Raw genomic sequence first — 15547 nt, 5'->3', positions numbered from 1 at the left:
ATACACCATGAAGAAAAATCCATCTTTTCATACATCGATGGTGCAAGCCACTGGATGACGAGTCCTGATTGCGCTATCATTTCTTAAAACCACAGTGCATTACACTCAAGATCTTGGAAAATTGTCAAAGACCACCTGAGCACACAACCAAAACTCCACTAGGAATCCCCAAAAATCCTTCCCTTGTCACATACTCTTCACGTCCTTCTTCTCCTCCTCACATAATATCCACTCCTCATCCTCCCGACTGAAAACGACTTCCTGCACCTCCAAACTTCCCTCTACAATCCCTCACCTGTTTGCGAGGTCGTTCCCATCGACTCTCCTGGCTGTGCAGTTCGTGACGTCACTGTGTAGACTCTCTACTGCAACTTCGCTATTAGCGATTTATCAAAATGTCTAAAAATGTCGTTCGTTGAGTCACCAACGAGTTGCTCGCAACCATGGCAGTGTATCTGTGCGCCTACTCATGCGACGGGGAGGAAAGATGGACACGAACAGAACCATCAACCTTTCGCATCCGCCATGAGCGTCCGTAGCAGCTCGGGCAACGAGATTCCCGACTCCCGCCACAACACCGGGAACAACGACGTCCGCGTAAAGCCGGGTAGAGTGTTGATCTCGTTCAGGAGAAGCCCGTCGCCCGCGACGTCGTAGAGGAAATCGATCCGAGCCATGCTCTCGCAGCCGAAAACGGCGTATGCTTCCCTGGCGATGTCCCGAACCCGTTCGGCCAACGACGGGGCGATTTCGGCGGGGACTTCGAATTCGTTGGTCGCCTCTGCCCCGTATTTGTCCTCGTATCCCACGAAGCTGTTTTTGTTGACGATTTTCCCGATGCAGCTCAGCCGGGGCGAGAAAGTTGGCCCTATGGCGCAGATTTCAAACTCCCACATGGTGCGGACGGCCTCCTCGACGATGCAGGTCGAGTCCAATTCCAAAGCAGTATCGACGGCACGCTGGAGCTCTTCATCGGAATCTACTTTGGCTACGCCGATCGAAGAGCCCAGACTCGACGGCTTTACAACAAGCGGCCTTCGAAGGTTTCGCAGGCTCTCCAAAGCAGGAGCCTGTTGCCAGACATTGCGCTGTAGGGTGATGTATCGAGTTTGGGGAAAGCCTTTCTGACTGGCGATAGCCTTGAATACAGCCTTATCCATGCAGACTGCAGACGAGCGGACGCCGCAGCCTATGTATGGGATCCCGAGGATACCCAGGAAGCCCTGTAGCGTCCCATCCTCTCCCGTAGCCCCGTGGATCATCGGCAGGACGATTTTGTCTTTCTGAACCAGTTCCGCGAAGACTCCAGGGCTCATAGGGTCGCCAGCGGACTCGGAGATTTTGGGAATTTCATGATCCTGTACGATCACACGGCCGCTCTCCCCCTGAGAAAGCCAGGTTCCATCACGTCTCACAATCTGGACGTGGACGGATATGGAACCTTCTTGTCGCAAGTCTTCAAACAGACGTCTTGCAGATCGCAGTGAGATGTCATGCTCGGGTGATTGACCGCCTGCGACGATGACGAGTCTTGGGACAGGCGAAGACAGCGCCATCGTCGCTGCTGTTTACAGGAAAATAAAATTAAGCGGAGAAAACTCCCGATCTTTTCTCGTCGGGATCTCCACTGTTGTTTTTATATAGTTTGGCTTCTAGAAAAGCTTCTTGATTTCTCTCCTGTGCCATATATCCGACATGTCGTACTGGGCGACCGCTAATTCCCGTCTCTCATCGTCACGCCTGGAGTCTTGTTCTCTCCCGCCTGTATATGTAATACTTTTGGAGTCGCGGTACATGCCCTGTACTCAAGATTCACAAAGATCGGACTGCCAGTCACTTACCGTATTACTGTATATCTCCTCTCATTGATATCGATCACATCTCCTGTATGTAGTATAAATTGGAGTGATGAGTGGAGGTGAATGCTTGCCTCTTCATCAGATGAAGAAAGGATTTTGAAAAGTTGCTGGCAATACGTCATCGCCAGCGAAACATGGAATTCATTCAACACGTCTATAACCTAGATACCAAAGCGAGGCGAGTCTGCCAGGAGTTTATTACAATAACAGTGTCGAGCAACTGCATCTTGAGCAATGTCACCGAGGAGATGCCAATAAGAACTGCTGGGCGGGTTGAGACAAGCGCACAATTCCGTTATTCCAGTCAACGAGTCTGTCGCTCTTCCCCGCCTGAGTCTACTCGGGAACACTTCACCTCTGACTCTTATATGACTTGATATACCCATCCTTTGTTGTCGAACAGAAAGCGTATACATCGATCAAGCGAGAAGAGTCGTCCCTAGCTCGGTGATTGTCAGTTTATTGAAGAGAAAATCCGAAGAGGAAAACTGCGCCCAAAGAGATCAAGAGAACACAAGGACCACGAGCGAAAACCGGAAAAGACCATATGCTATGACCAGCAACGCCCTCTTCGCGCCCGTCGCCAAACACCGCATAACCTCCAAGAACCCAGCGAAAGAAGGGATCGGTCTCGACGTCGAACGATGCGCCGCTCTCCACAACACGCTGATGCTCTACGGCTGGGTTTGCGGCGGGAAATCGATCCCGACGATGGCGCGCAAATCCTGGTGGAGCCGACACGGGAGTCAGCCCCTCCAGAAAGTCCTCCATCCAGAGGTGGTGCGCTATCTCCAGAAGATCTTTGATGTCCCCGAACATAATTTCTTCTATCACGTCCGAGGGCTGGCCGCGCCGATTGAAATGCTCCGGCTGGGAGAGGTGCTGGAGGATGAGGATCATGATCCGGAGCATGTGGAGAAGTATCGGTTCCTCGTGCTGTATTCGACCTCGCCGGCGTTGGTGACGCATCCGGCAGGGATCGTGTAAGTGTGGCATCTCTTTCTTATTGAAGGACAACAGTGACGTCGGGAATTCGCGCTGATCACAGGGGGAACAAGATATGACCAAATCACCCAATCCGCAATCCTAATGCCAACCTACAACCACGTCTTCGACCTCCGCAAGAACCGCGATCTCCCCTGGCAAAAGCTCGAAGCCATCCTCAGCGCCTTCATCGACATGGTCGAAGCGGAAAAAGCCTTCGCAGTCCACGAAGCCCGGGCCAAAGACCAATCCCTCCCCTCAGACTCCCTCTCCCCACAACTCGCCCTGCAACGCGCCAACGCCAACACCCTCCCCTGGCTCCTCCAACCCTTCACGAGCAACGATCTCCACAACTGCATAGCCGCATGGAAAAAGCTCGTCACATCCCTCGAAAAGCGCGCCTTCCTCACCCCCGAAGAACCCCTCCGGCCCATCGCCTCCAACTCCGCCCTCAACGCCGCCAAAATCCCGCACGGCTTCGCCTACGAACTGCTCCGGCACGCGCAAGCCTCGGAGATAAGTTTCCTGGCGCCGGGGGTGCGGCTGCCCAAGACGGACGAATTCGTGCACCAGCCCTTCACCTCGATCCTGGAGAAATTCCCCAAGGAGACGAGCAACATGAAGATGCCCTTCCTCTTCCTGCGGTGTCCGGGCAGCGTGTCGGGCAAAGAGGCCAAGTTCCGCTGGCCCTTCTCCACGCTGGAGAGCGTGCCCTGCGGGCTGTACCTCGACGCCTTCCCCAACGCGCAGAACCCCTTCGAGGACGCGTGCCGGCTGGTGCTGCCCATCCTCCTCGGCGCGAATCGATACGCGCGCACCTCCGACTTCCGACCCATCCGCCGGAGTTATTCGGATCTGTATCAGGTCGATATCAACCCGTTCGTCATGAGACACGGGCCGAAATTGGTCGCCATCTTGGAGAATTGGTGGGAGAACGTGGAGAGTGGGCATTGGAGTTGCAATGAGAAGGGGGTCTCCGGGGGCGTGGGCGTGTGGAGGAAGGCGGATACGAGGGACGATTGGTGGAGATATCAGAGTAAACATCTTTATGTCTGAATGGAGAGGGGATCGAGAACAGAAAACAGAGGGAGCGGCGTTTCACGAGGGATCTATCGTGACCACCATCCATTGCGGAATTTGGGGGAAGTCTTCTATGATCTACAAGGAAGACTGCAAGACAACGCCGCGGCTGCAAATCTCTCGTCGAGGAAACAGATTCGACATCCACTACAAAAAGCGAAACTACTCCCCTCCTCAATCCCAACGAGACGGAGGTTCCTCACTCGGGCTTCTCAAATAAGTAATGGCAAACACCCCACTCCTCGCCGCCGTCCCACGCGAACAGCTCCGCACACGCCAGATAGAAAACCTGCCAGCGATGGAACCACTTGCTCGTCTCATGGCCGGTGCCATACGTCTCCTCGAGATGCGGCCAGATGGCCTTGCGGGAGGAGTTCATCTTGCTGAGCCAATCCTCGCAGGTCTTGGCGTAATGCTTGCCGTTCACCCACCACTGCCGCTCCAGATTAAGGTCTTTCTGGAAGAACGACAGGAGGTCCGCGCTGGGCATGGTGCCGCCGGTGAAGAAGAAGGTCGTCATCCAGCCGGTCTCGAAGTCGTAGGGCGTCGTCTTGTGCGCGAAGATGTGCACGAACAGCTTGCCGCGCGGCTTCAGCAGGCTGCTGACCTTGGAGAGCAGCAGCTCGTAGTTCTTCATGTGCTCGAACAGCTCGATCGAGAGCACCCGGTCGAAGGCGCCCTCTTGCGGCGTCCCCTTGAAGTCGTACTCCGCGATGTCGCCCGTGATGATGGTCAAGTTGGTCAGGCCCTTCTTCTGGGCTTCGCCGTCGATGTAGATCTTCTGGGTGCGCGAGTTGGAGAAGCCGGTGATTTGGGAGTTGGGGAAGACCTCGGCGAGGTAGAGGGAGAGGGAACCCCAGCCGCAGCTATGGGACGGATTGGTATCAGTACGGATCTTTTTATTTCCCTTTTTTTTCCGGAAGCGAATAATGGAGGAACTGTCATGTGAAACGGAAAACAAAAGACCGCCCGGCTTGGAACACGGCTGGACTCACCCGAGGTCGAACATGGTCATCCCGTCCTTGAGCTGCGCCTTCTCCACGTAGCTCTCCAACATGGCAATCTCCGCCTGCGCCAGGGTCTCGGTGCCCTTGGGATACAGGCAGCAGCTGTACTTCATGCGTGGGCCGAGACAGGCGGACAAGACACCGGTGCCGACCTCATAGTGCTGGGTGTTGGCGGCGGCGGTCTCGATGGCGATGGGACGGCTCCGGAGGAGGTCGACGTAGTTCATCTTGGTCTCGTAGCTTTCGGTCAAGTTGGTGGCCTTGATGATGTTGACCCGCTCCTGGAGTTGTTGTCGGATGCCCCGGCGCAGGAGGAAGATGGGCAGGTAGCCGCCATCGACGACTTTTTCGATCAGGTCATCTGTTGTTGGGTGTGGTTAGAATCGTCATCCCGAGTGGTGTCGGTGGAGGATCTTGATGATGGAATGCTATCATCGCGATCGGTCGTACCGTAGTAAGTCATGGTTCTCGTGTGCCTACCCGGAGGACGAGATTGATACGATGGCTAGCTCACTGAAAGCTGTTGCGGCTGCAGGGTCGTCGAAGCCGTGACGTTCCTGGACAGACAGTATCGCGACAAGATTTCCCAGTATGTCGATCTACAGTGCTCTATTTTCCGGTTGTTGTGACGAGTCGCGATTTCACCTCCACACCGTCGGCGAGTTCAAAGGCCCGGCGATTCATGGTCCCGGAACATGCGATAGAGCCACCACCGTTGAGACAGTGCACGAGCATTCTCCACGGCTTTTGGCCGGCTTTCTGACGTCATGACTTCTTGACCGCGATTGATGAATTGCGACGCGGAAAATGCTCAATCAGAACATCGGCGGACAAGGAGGAAAACGAGGCATAAAAGGAGGATCGTGTGGCGGTGATAGTAGCATCCGTGTAATATAAACATCTCGTGTTGGGTAAGGTGAAAGGAGTGCCGATCTCGCGTCTCGGAGCACATTGCCGATTCAACCATCTGTCGCGCCAGAGTGTGGACATCGGGCCATTGGGTTTATCGCTATATCGCCCTATCTCGGCGCGCTTGCCCAGCTCAAGTCCATCATCGCCATTTATTATACCGTCCACCGGCGTGACCGGGCCTGAATGCCGAAGTCGCATACCACAGCGGAGGAGACTCTATCATTTCTGCAGGGACTCTGCTTGGAGGTTCCGCACGTGGCACCGGCAAGGAAATTCCGAGATTCGGGGATTCGCTTTGGGTGAGGCTGCGTCATCTTGCGCCCGGAGGAGGGGGGGAAACGAGATAGAAGAGCGCTGATAAGGATGATCGGCGGAAGTTTAACCCCTCTTGAAGATGGAGATCAGACGGACAGGGATTCGCCGGGCGATTGTGTTGGATGATCACAGGGCGACTGGATAGGTAGGCCGCCGCATTTGTCATATCCGAGTATCATCAGCTCCGATAGAGCAGAAGTCAATAGGCGAGAGTGTCGTCCCAATATGTCGTCCGCAAGCCGCTTCTGGGCGCTTGTCGTGAATTGTTTCGCGATGCACGACGCACCTGCACATACGTAATAGTGACAGCGGCTCAATGGGCACTGCATGTCGCCGAGCTTTTCCCAGTCCATCTCCTGAGCTGCGCTGATCGACATTGGCAGAAATGACGAGGCGCAATTTGACGGGTGACAGTCGTACAAAGATGTCTTGATCTGATAATCCTTTTCTCCTCGTCCTCTGCGACCTCGAATTCGACTTTGAACATCGCCGTCTTGTTGGATAACATAAACCCTACTACAGGCGAAGACTCAAGAGAAATCCTATCTGAGGTGGGAGAATCTACCGAATACGAACGAAGAATTTCAGAATACGGAGCATTGCAGAAGCATGGACGATCAGGTCCAACGATTAGTCGACAAGGCATGGAAGCTCCACGAAGAGCTCCCAGCGAGTAAGCGACTATTGATCGCGATCAGCGGCATTCCGGGATCAGGTGAGCACAAGGCAATCACATGAAACCCTCAAAACGAGAACGAGAGGGAAACGACGAATTTGAGAAAGAGGAAGGAAGAACGATTTGGACAGGAAAAGAAAGATAATGAAAACCCCAAGCAGAGGATCAAAACCGCACGTCAGACACATCTAATCAAATCCCACTCCTGTTTTTCCAGGAAAAACCACCCTCGCCAAAACCCTCGTCACCCGCCTCAACGACCACCACAAAGAAGCCTCGCCGGCGCTGGGCCAACATCTCTCCCTCGCCGCCTTCATCCCGCTCGACGGCTTCCACTACACGCGCGCCCACCTCTCCTCGATGCCGAACCCGACCCTCGCCCACGCTCGCCGAGGCGCGGCATTCACATTCGATGCGCCGGGGTTTCTCGCGCTGGTGCAGAAACTGCGCGAGCCGATCCTGCCGGAGACCAGCACGGTCCATGCGCCGAGTTTCGACCATGCGGGCAAGGATCCGGTGGAAGGCAGGATCGGGGTGCCGAGCACGGTGCGCATCGTGGTGTTCGAGGGGAATTATCTGTCTCTGGGAAAGACATCGTCTTCTTCGTCGAAAGAATCTGAGAAAGAAGGAGAAGAGACAGGCGAAGATGATCCGGCGAGGAAAATCGCTCCGGAGTGGAAAGCCGCGGCGGAACTCATGGATGAATTATGGTTCGTCGAAGTCGAAGAGAGCATCGCCCGGAAGAGGTTGATCCGACGGCACGTAGCGAGTGGGATTTGTAAGGACGAAGAAGAGGCTGCTAGGAGGGCGGATGAGAATGATCTCGTGAACGGGAGGCAGATTCTGGAGGGAAGGTTGGATGTGCAGGAAATTATTGTTAGTAAAGAGGACGAGGAGTGGAAACCGGCGGAGACGGAGACGACGTGAGAGGTTGATCATTTGAATTTCTTCTGGAAGAGATCTTGTTTTCAAGTAGTAATGGCAAGGAGTGAGATGATGGCCGACTGATGCAAGATTTTGAGGGCTTGGTCTCTTGGTCGACACTCCCTCTCACTTCGTTCCACCGCCGACGCTCCCTGCTGCTGTGCTGGCCCCGCTACTTCTCCATGCGCTCAGGATCAAGTCGACGATCTGGTCCATGCCCTTTCCATGCTTGACTTGCGCAAAAATGGTCGGGCCACCCTCTCTGTGTGCAACACATTGGACATCAGCAAGGAACAATGCTAGAAAGCTGGTATGGTGCACACGCAACGGCGACGGCGACGTGAACTTACCGAATCTTCCTCGCGTCTCGTTCCATGACGCCGAGGTCAGCACCGATCAATTCCGCCAGGTCGGTCTTGTTGACGATCAACAAGTCACTCTGGGTAATGCCCGGACCGCCTTTTCGTGGAATCTTATCTCCACCGCTGACATCGATCACGTAAATGATGAAATCCGCCAACTCCCGTGAATAGTTGGCTGCGAGGTTGTCACCGCCGCTTTCAATCAGTAGAAGCTGGGTACGGAATTCTCGGTGGAGGTCGGTCAAGGCCGCCAGGTTGACGCTGATGTCCTCACGGACAGCCGCGTGAGGACAGCCTCCCGTCTCGATGGCACGGATCCTCTCCGCTGGTAGTGCCTTGTGTCGCGTGAGGAACTCGCAGTCTTCGCGCGTGAAGATGTCATTGGTGACGGCGGCGATGTTGTATTCCTCTCGTAATGCCATGCAAAGGGCGAGCATCAATGCGGTCTTTCCAGAACCAACAGGTCTGTAGTGGAACCGCCAGGCTAGTCAGCGCTGGGAGAATATGCCAATTGATCGTGCGAGGATCCGGAACGTACCCACCGATACCGACGGTAAATGCTCGTTCCTCGAAATTCCTGCCTTCGACGATGGGCATCTCGCGGCCGAGGAATGAGCCCGGTCCGTCGAGAATCTCATGTGTGTGACCGTGGTCGCCGCCTGCGGCGTGGGAATGGCTCGCGTGTCCCTCATGGGAGTGTTGGTGGTCGTGTGAGTGAGAAGCCATCTTTTCGTCGAGGAAGGATGTGTTCTTGTGCTGTTGAAAGATGCGTGTCCTGGAATACTTCTCATTCAGGTCGTCCGCCCGTCGTGATTGTTTCCTCGACTCTTATCGTTCCGGCCATGACTTGTGCCGTGTTCGAGGTGGGGCATGTGGGGTTGGAAGTCTTGGAATCGCAATGTGATTGCGTGTGGGTATGTGTAATGAAGATGATAACGCGCCGCCGTCAACACGATGGTCATCCATCAGAAACGATGTATTGAGAAGTGAGCCATATCGCGAGGCATGACGAGGGAAACAAACGGTGTCCTTTCAAGGCTGTGACGATCCACATTCACGACGCGATTACGGGCATGTCTTGGGCGGGCGCGTGCAATGAGACAGACTACGCGCTTTCCTCGAGGCAGGCCTATCACCAACACTTTACCTGCATTTCAAGTCGGACGTTCTCGCTCTGAGCACGATTATTCAGACCGTTGGCAAAATCGAGTTGAAGCCGTGTCAACATTTTCCAAATTGAATAGCATTGCGTGTTCAGGCGATTCTGTCTCCCGGGCGGGACGCCATCAAATGCGCCAGGATTCGCCCAGTCGCTTGTTCAAATACCTCCTCTCTATTGCTTCACCAGTCTCCTTTCATTTCTCCCGTTTCCCGCCTCATCACGCCTATCCCTGTCATCAACAATACAATGTCGTCCAAAATGTCACTCGCCCCAGAAGAATGTCACCCTGCTGCGTTTGCCAAGATGCAGGTTCTCGGTTGTTTACCGACGGATCAAACCAAATACACATCCGAGAAGCGGTGGTGTGATGGCTTGGCTTGCACTGCGGCCCCAAAGCCCGACACGACCTCGAAATGGTAGCACTCGCAGATTGCGTGCAGACAAGATGCGGAGTACCTCATGATGGTGAAGCACACAACAGCATCTCGAAAAGACATACGCCTTGGCAGTGGAAGCCTCCTGACCTGTGGTCCAAAAGCCCCGTACAGGAAACAAGCATGAACAGGGAAACAACCACGCTAGTTGAATAACGAACGCTGCGTCGGCACGTCTGCTGGGGGTCTTCTCAGAACGCCATAAATCTCTGCCAAATTCTGCATACTGCTACTTCGTCCACAATATACTCATCGCTTGACAGATCAGGAGCCGAGCTGAAGTCCTGCAAACCGGACAGTCCGGTCTCGAGGAATGAATAGATTCTTCTCATCGGCGACCTCCGTGGACGTTCAACGACATATGGGTGCTCTATAAGAATATCGCCTCATTTAGTTGAGCTGGTGTGTATTTCGAGCAAGCCACCGGAGTGACCGATGCAAGGTTGCTTGTCCATTGCGCCTTGCAAAACACGCCAACGAGGAAAGTTGAGCATTGATGTTGTGGCCGAGCCAGCACATGTGACAATCGCCTTGTGCTATGAGTAATATCCTTCAAGCCAACGGTAAGTCGCTCCGGCGTACGTTTCGCCTGTGGTCGATATGCAAAGAGCGCGCCCGTGGAGATGATCTGGGGGTTCGAAACACCCATTCGTTGTCCTTCAGTCGTCCCGAGCATGCCGTATGTCCTGGCTCGCATTATCCTTAACCCAAAACCACGCATGCCATGCGTTTTCCAATGTGCCAGCCATGCTGCTCGCTTATTCCTTAGCAGACAGCGGTGTCTCAAAAGACGACGGCCGTCTAGCATCATCCCATTGGACATGGCGTCTGTAAAGTAGGTAGCCATCGGACATCGCGAATGCCATCAATCTCTTCGCCAAGACCGATGTTGTCTCGTCCCTTTCCAATATTCAGGATGCGCGCTACCGGCAGGCAAATGATAAATGCTTCGGCAAGATCTCCGCCTAGACATCAACATTGGCCGACTCCCACGATTCCGCTATCAGAATATAATTATCCGTTGATAATCTTTTCGACATAAGATTCCATCGAGGCTTCAAATGAATACCTTTAACATGTTCGGTAAAGACAGCCCTGACAGCAGCTGCTCGAGTTTTGATATCCCGGATGGCTCGATATCCTGGTGGCCTTCGGTAAGCCCCTTTTACATTATCATTTATCCTGACCTCGCCAACTAACCTCCACGAGAAGCTGTCTCCTGCTTCGGACAATGAAATTCTCAATGTCGATGTGATCATGTCACAATCAATGGCTCGTTCAAAGCCGACATCCGCCCCCACAGCAGAACACATGGAACTGTGTGATCAGGAAGTCAACGCCGAATTGATGAGAATGTATCGCGAACAGACCAATTCTCGCAAAGGGGGTATTTTCAGTGTCGATACAAGTTTCGCAAGCGCTGGCAAGCAAACTCGCCGAAGAGAACAAAACCGAGCATCGTAAGTAATGGATGAGCACACGTTCTGTGGGTTGACGGCGTTGACAAGTTTCGTCATCAGACAGCAGGCATACCGTGACCGTCAGCGACACCAAATCACCGAGCTTCGAGCGCAGATTGTGTCTTTGCGCCTCGACAACGAAAAACTACAAACCCAGATTCGTATGTTAGAAGCAGCTCTGATGCAATATCAAGTGGGGCAACGAAATTGAGTATCATATCCACATCACTTCGGCGAAAAATGCCGGAGGGGTGGTTCATGGTGGATCTGTCATTTTACATTTTCGGGTTAGGCGTCCCGAATCATGGTCTCTCTTTCGAGCTCGCATCACCATTAAAGAACCAATCGACGATGCCAGCAAATTTTTGAATAGGCAAATGGTTATCAAAAATGATGGCAGGGCCGTTTTCGGATCTCTGTAACATCTTCCGGCGCCGGATCCATCATCCGCGCTCGCTTGGCATATACTCAAGAGAAAAAAAGGCGGGGATGCGACAGATATCCCTCCCCAGCAAAGGCCTTTCTGCTTCCGCAATGATCTGACCTGCACGTGAATAGCTGCACCATGAGAAGAGCCATCAGCGGTCGACCGTTTTGTTACCCCTGCTGAGGACAGGATTGCTTTTCAGGTCACCCTGCGTCACATGTGGAGCTTTCACGAAATTGTCGTTCTTTTCGAGCGAACTTGACAGTTGACAGACTGCAACAAGGATCATGTGATGACAAGGGCATCCTGGTCAGCATACGGTAAGCGTCATCTTGAGACGTCTTTGCGGGCGGGGCGATTTGTTCGACGTCACACGGATGAATTGATGCATTTGACATTGAGAATGAAAGTCATGTATGCTTCACGACACGGTTTCCGATACACTAAGCTCTTTGTCCAGTTAGGCGGCTATCACGTGGAAAACGGTGCATGCTCGTGATGCAGGTACGGAGATGCTCTCAAGCTAGGCTATTGCAATCGAAATGCTTGTCGCGTAGAGGCTCTCCTTGATGAGCGACGATCTTGACGATGTCCACCAGCATCCTCAATGCATACCCATGGTTGTGAAAAATAAAATGCCAGATGCTTTGGGTAAATACAAAATGCTCCAGCTCTTATTGCTAGCCCACTCACCAGTTCGGAGCTGTCCAGCCGTACTCCGCGGCAGGGTCAACGTTTCAGAAACGTTTGAACCACACGAGATGCGCCGCTGAGGGTCAGTTCGCGTCTCCGGCACTGATGATTGCTGGCTAACATATTGCAAAGAAGGCTGACCTGCGCATCTCAATATCGGCCCTGCCTGCCACCCATGGGTTTCTTCGGTCCAGGTCCTCAGTGGGCACCGAATCGATATCAAGGGGTCGACGGCCGTTCATGATGACCAGAAGACAGCGGGATACCTGAACGGCCCTCGCACAAGTCCATCTCTTTCGAGCAGATGAGAAAACCCATCCAGCTGGTTGACCTGTCCTCCCATGGCTCCTGGGATGTAATCTCCTGTCAACCACCGTGACCGCCGCCACAACCGCTGTTCTCTCGCCAGAAATCCTCACGACCGCAGAGTGGTACTCCGCCTGGACCGGGGCAAGATGTCAGTGACCCATAAGGACGGTCACGGTTGGCCTCTGCCCTGCGTAATATGAGCTCCAACGGCAAAACATATAAGCCCACCGCGTCTCTCATCTTACCGATACATCATCACCATCACTACCATCTCCACCAGGGCAGTTTACTAGCCCTTTTCGCTTCTCGTCGACGTTTCCGCATCGATTGCAATTTACGCCTGGCGGATCTCATTTGGAGCTTCTCATCTGCTATCACGCTCCATCACGTCCGATCGAACTTGCTCGCTGCGGCAGTTTGTCTGATAATTTCCACCATCGACATCGGCTCATCTGCAGGGATACCGTAGCCACATTGGACAAGACCGATCGAAACGATGCGTCGCTCGATTGTCATTCTCAGTGCGGTGTACGCACTTTGCCTGGCGACGGCAGCGACAACATCTGGAAACGAAGCCGGATTGACATGCCAGACCAGCACATCGAACGGCGTCCAGCTGGATGGCGCCGTCACGACATGTCAGACCACGACCGACCCTGAAGTTGAAATAGCCAGTAGGTTCTCATCGACCAATTGCCTCTTCACGTTTTTGCTGACGATAAGTCTCAGATGACAAAGCTCTCCAAGAAGATGTGCTCGCCGCCGGCCCAGCACCGAGTCGACGAAAGTCCCGCGATGCCAGGTCAGGTCCCAAAGCAGCGGCCTCCGCTCCGAAGCAACGGCGTGCCGAGTCCCCAGATGCCCTGAAGATGCTCGGGCTCCCCTCGCCGAGACAAGCCCGGACAAATCCCAAACGCGTCAAAGCCAAACGTGCCGCCGCCGCGGCCGAGCGCCCAGCAAGCGCCAAGCGCGCCCCCGTCGAAGCCGACACGGCCAAAGTTGAGAAACAGTCTTCGAAGGAAAGCACGGCACAGCAGGACAGCACGACGAACTCCTTCCAACCCATAGAATTGCCTACAGCGCAAGCGTTCCGAGCGGCGTTCGCCGCGCCGTGGAAACGCGCCCCCGGCGGCGACGGCGACATGCCCCTGAAGGAGACCGGCATCAGCAGCGGCGGCATCTCCGACAAGACCAAGGCGTCCTCCTCTTCGGGGCACAAAAGCCAGATGCTCCAGGTCGTCGGCGCCGCGCCCGAGAAGCGATTCCCCTCGACGTCCTCGCAGCAGGGGTCCCACGAGGGCAAATCATCCCCACCGTCGGAGAACAAGAAACCATCGCAGCAGGAGAACAAGAGACGCGACCCTCCCGTCCGCGAACGCGCGCCCGAGGACAGCAGCTCACGACCCGCCGATCCGGCAGCACCGGCCCCGCCACAACAAAAACAACAACAGGTCTCCGAAACCCCGTCCGCCGCCGAACGCCTCGGCCTGCCCAACGCCAACGCCGAAGGGGTGGATCCCAACGACGACCGCCACAGCAGCAGCAGCAACAACAACAGCAACAGCGACGGTTCCTCGCCGATGCCGCGCCGGTCCCGCCGCGTGGAGCAGTTCGTGCGGAAACTCCAGAGCCGCAAGATCGCGGTGAAATCGCCCAAGTGGCTGCCGGAGGGCGGCTTCCTGTTCGTAGGATAGGAGAAGAGAAGGAAAAAGAAAGGAAAAAGAAAAGGAAAAAAAAGAAGAAGAAGAAGAGGAGAAGTCCTCGAGATGACTGCTGGCGCTTTCCCTGATGCGTTCCGCCTCCCTCTCTGCTGTACCCTCTCTCGCTATTGATTCGCGTCTATCAAAAACGGGAGAGAAAAGAAAGAAGACAAAAAGAAATACCCCCTCAGCTAAATTCCATCGTGTGTTTTTTCTCGACCCGAAGATCATCGCTCATTCACTCGCTCGCTGGCTCACTCCCTCATCAGGAAGTCTTTCCTTTTCATTCTCATTCTCATTCTCATTTCATTCTTCTTCTTCTTCGTCGATTCCAGCCTGACCGTTTCCCCGTCACGGGTTCCCCCCCCCCCCCCCGGAGGAGAGCGGGCATGGAGAGAACCGGGTCTGGGAGATTCCGGGATTTTATTATTATTTTTTTATCACCCTGAGGGGGAAAAGACGATTTCCACATATGTATATAGAAAGGAGAAAAACCGCCTTGTGATCTCACGAACAGAAAAGGAAACCCCTATCTCACCGTACGAAAAGGAAATCCTTTGTGTCACGCCTTCAAACTGAGACTTCCAATAAATGAGCCTCGAAATGGAGTTGGGTTCTTCACACAACGAAAAGACAAGCTCTCGTGGTTCTCATTTTCGGTTATCGTGGAATATCTCTCTGTCCCGCCCGGCCACTCTCCTCCGACACACGAAATCGCTACAGCTTCTCCTCGGGCGTGACCGCCAGCTCCTTCTCGATGGCGGCCTTCAGGGTGGCGGGCCCGCTGGTGCTGGCCCAGCGGTCCTTGACGAGGCCGTCCTTGCCGATCAGGAACTTCTCGAAGTTCCACTTGACGCGCTGCAGGCCCATGATGCCCGGCTTGCTCTTCTTCAGCCAGTCGTACAGCGGGTCGGCCTTGTCGCCGTTGACGTCGATCTTGCCCAGCACGGGGAAGGTGACGCCGTAGTTGAGCTGGCAGAAGGACTGGATCTCGTCGTTGCTGCCCGGGTCCTGGCCGCCGAACTGGTTGCAGGGGAAGCCGAGGATCTCGAAGTCCGGGTGGGAGGGTTTGAGCTCTGTGGTGGGAGGAAGAGAAGGTGGTGTCAGTGAGAACGATGGCGATGGTGGTGGGTAAATGTTGGACGTCTCATCCGAATTTCTGGTCCGGGAGAGGACGCGCGATTGGAAGGGATTGAACGGGAGAGGGAAGAGGGAAGAGGTTGGTGGATCGACTGCGAGGGCG

The 15547-nt window shown here is 54.4% G+C and overlaps 9 protein-coding genes across 9 annotated transcripts; 4 read left to right on the top strand and 5 right to left on the bottom strand.

Moving 5' to 3' along the window:
* Positions 1–506: 506 nt before the first annotated feature.
* K489DRAFT_409029 (D-alanine--D-alanine) lies at positions 507–1556 on the bottom strand (the record flags this gene model as incomplete). The annotated part of the gene is made up of 1 exon (XM_033607539.1): positions 507–1556. One exon carries the CDS (start codon positions 1554–1556, stop codon positions 507–509), a length of 1050 nt encoding a protein of 349 aa, XP_033461707.1.
* An 855-nt stretch (positions 1557–2411) lies between these two features.
* Positions 2412–3899, top strand: K489DRAFT_388056 (uncharacterized protein; the record flags this gene model as incomplete). Its single annotated transcript, XM_033606379.1, has 2 exons — positions 2412–2842; positions 2918–3899. 2 exons carry the CDS (start codon positions 2412–2414, stop codon positions 3897–3899), a joined length of 1413 nt encoding a protein of 470 aa, XP_033461706.1.
* A 223-nt stretch (positions 3900–4122) lies between these two features.
* On the bottom strand, positions 4123–5612 carry K489DRAFT_354914 (S-adenosyl-L-methionine-dependent methyltransferase; the record flags this gene model as incomplete). The annotated part of the gene is made up of 3 exons (XM_033602511.1): positions 5381–5612; positions 4919–5291; positions 4123–4789 (listed from the first exon to the last, which is right to left on the bottom strand). The coding sequence occupies exons 1-3, from the start codon at positions 5391–5393 to the stop codon at positions 4123–4125; spliced, it is 1053 nt and encodes a 350-aa protein (XP_033461705.1). The 5' UTR covers positions 5394–5612.
* Positions 5613–6284: 672 nt separating this feature from the next.
* On the top strand, positions 6285–7932 carry K489DRAFT_187569 (P-loop containing nucleoside triphosphate hydrolase protein). The gene is made up of 3 exons (XM_033599495.1): positions 6285–6302; positions 6541–6872; positions 7051–7932. The coding sequence occupies exons 2-3, from the start codon at positions 6767–6769 to the stop codon at positions 7758–7760; spliced, it is 816 nt and encodes a 271-aa protein (XP_033461704.1). The 5' UTR covers positions 6285–6302; positions 6541–6766; the 3' UTR covers positions 7761–7932.
* On the bottom strand, positions 7884–9264 carry K489DRAFT_400501 (urease accessory protein UreG; the record flags this gene model as incomplete). The annotated part of the gene is made up of 3 exons (XM_033606994.1): positions 8658–9264; positions 8108–8584; positions 7884–8064 (listed from the first exon to the last, which is right to left on the bottom strand). The coding sequence occupies exons 1-3, from the start codon at positions 8843–8845 to the stop codon at positions 7884–7886; spliced, it is 846 nt and encodes a 281-aa protein (XP_033461703.1). The 5' UTR covers positions 8846–9264.
* A 710-nt stretch (positions 9265–9974) lies between these two features.
* On the bottom strand, positions 9975–10794 carry K489DRAFT_379102 (uncharacterized protein). The gene has a single exon (XM_033604569.1). It carries the CDS (start codon positions 10560–10562, stop codon positions 10086–10088), a length of 477 nt encoding a protein of 158 aa, XP_033461702.1. The 5' UTR covers positions 10563–10794; the 3' UTR covers positions 9975–10085.
* K489DRAFT_430590 (uncharacterized protein) lies at positions 10792–11386 on the top strand (the record flags this gene model as incomplete). Its single annotated transcript, XM_033608419.1, has 3 exons — positions 10792–10869; positions 10928–11175; positions 11236–11386. The coding sequence occupies 3 exons, from the start codon at positions 10792–10794 to the stop codon at positions 11384–11386; spliced, it is 477 nt and encodes a 158-aa protein (XP_033461701.1).
* A 1946-nt stretch (positions 11387–13332) lies between these two features.
* K489DRAFT_379100 (uncharacterized protein) lies at positions 13333–14679 on the top strand (the record flags this gene model as incomplete). The annotated part of the gene is made up of 1 exon (XM_033604568.1): positions 13333–14679. A coding segment is annotated over exon 1 (820 nt), but the record flags the coding sequence as incomplete, so codon positions are not given.
* Positions 14680–15021: 342 nt separating this feature from the next.
* K489DRAFT_388052 (thioredoxin-like protein) lies at positions 15022–15455 on the bottom strand (the record flags this gene model as incomplete). The annotated part of the gene is made up of 2 exons (XM_033606378.1): positions 15022–15380; positions 15449–15455. 2 exons carry the CDS (start codon positions 15453–15455, stop codon positions 15022–15024), a joined length of 366 nt encoding a protein of 121 aa, XP_033461699.1.
* Positions 15456–15547: the final 92 nt, after the last annotated feature.

The sequence above is a fragment of the Dissoconium aciculare genome, assembly GCF_010015565.1.
Source record: "Dissoconium aciculare CBS 342.82 unplaced genomic scaffold K489scaffold_4, whole genome shotgun sequence".
Lineage (NCBI taxonomy): Eukaryota > Fungi > Ascomycota > Dothideomycetes > Mycosphaerellales > Dissoconiaceae > Dissoconium > Dissoconium aciculare.
Note: the sequence above shows the minus strand (reverse complement) of the source record. Positions and strands in the feature narration are given on the sequence as shown.

What these genes read in the sequence shown, in the direction of transcription:
- K489DRAFT_187569 (XM_033599495.1), top strand. Translation starts at nt 6,767, where the DNA reads ATGGACGATCAGGTCCAACGATTAGTCGACAAGGCATGGAAGCTCCAC. An exon ending in CAGCGGCATTCCGGGATCAG is followed by an intron (nt 6,873 to 7,050) that starts GTGAGCACAAGG and finishes CTGTTTTTCCAG; the next exon opens with GAAAAACCACCCTCGCCAAA.
- K489DRAFT_379102 (XM_033604569.1), bottom strand. Translation starts at nt 10,562, where the DNA reads ATGGCTACCTACTTTACAGACGCCATGTCCAATGGGATGATGCTAGAC.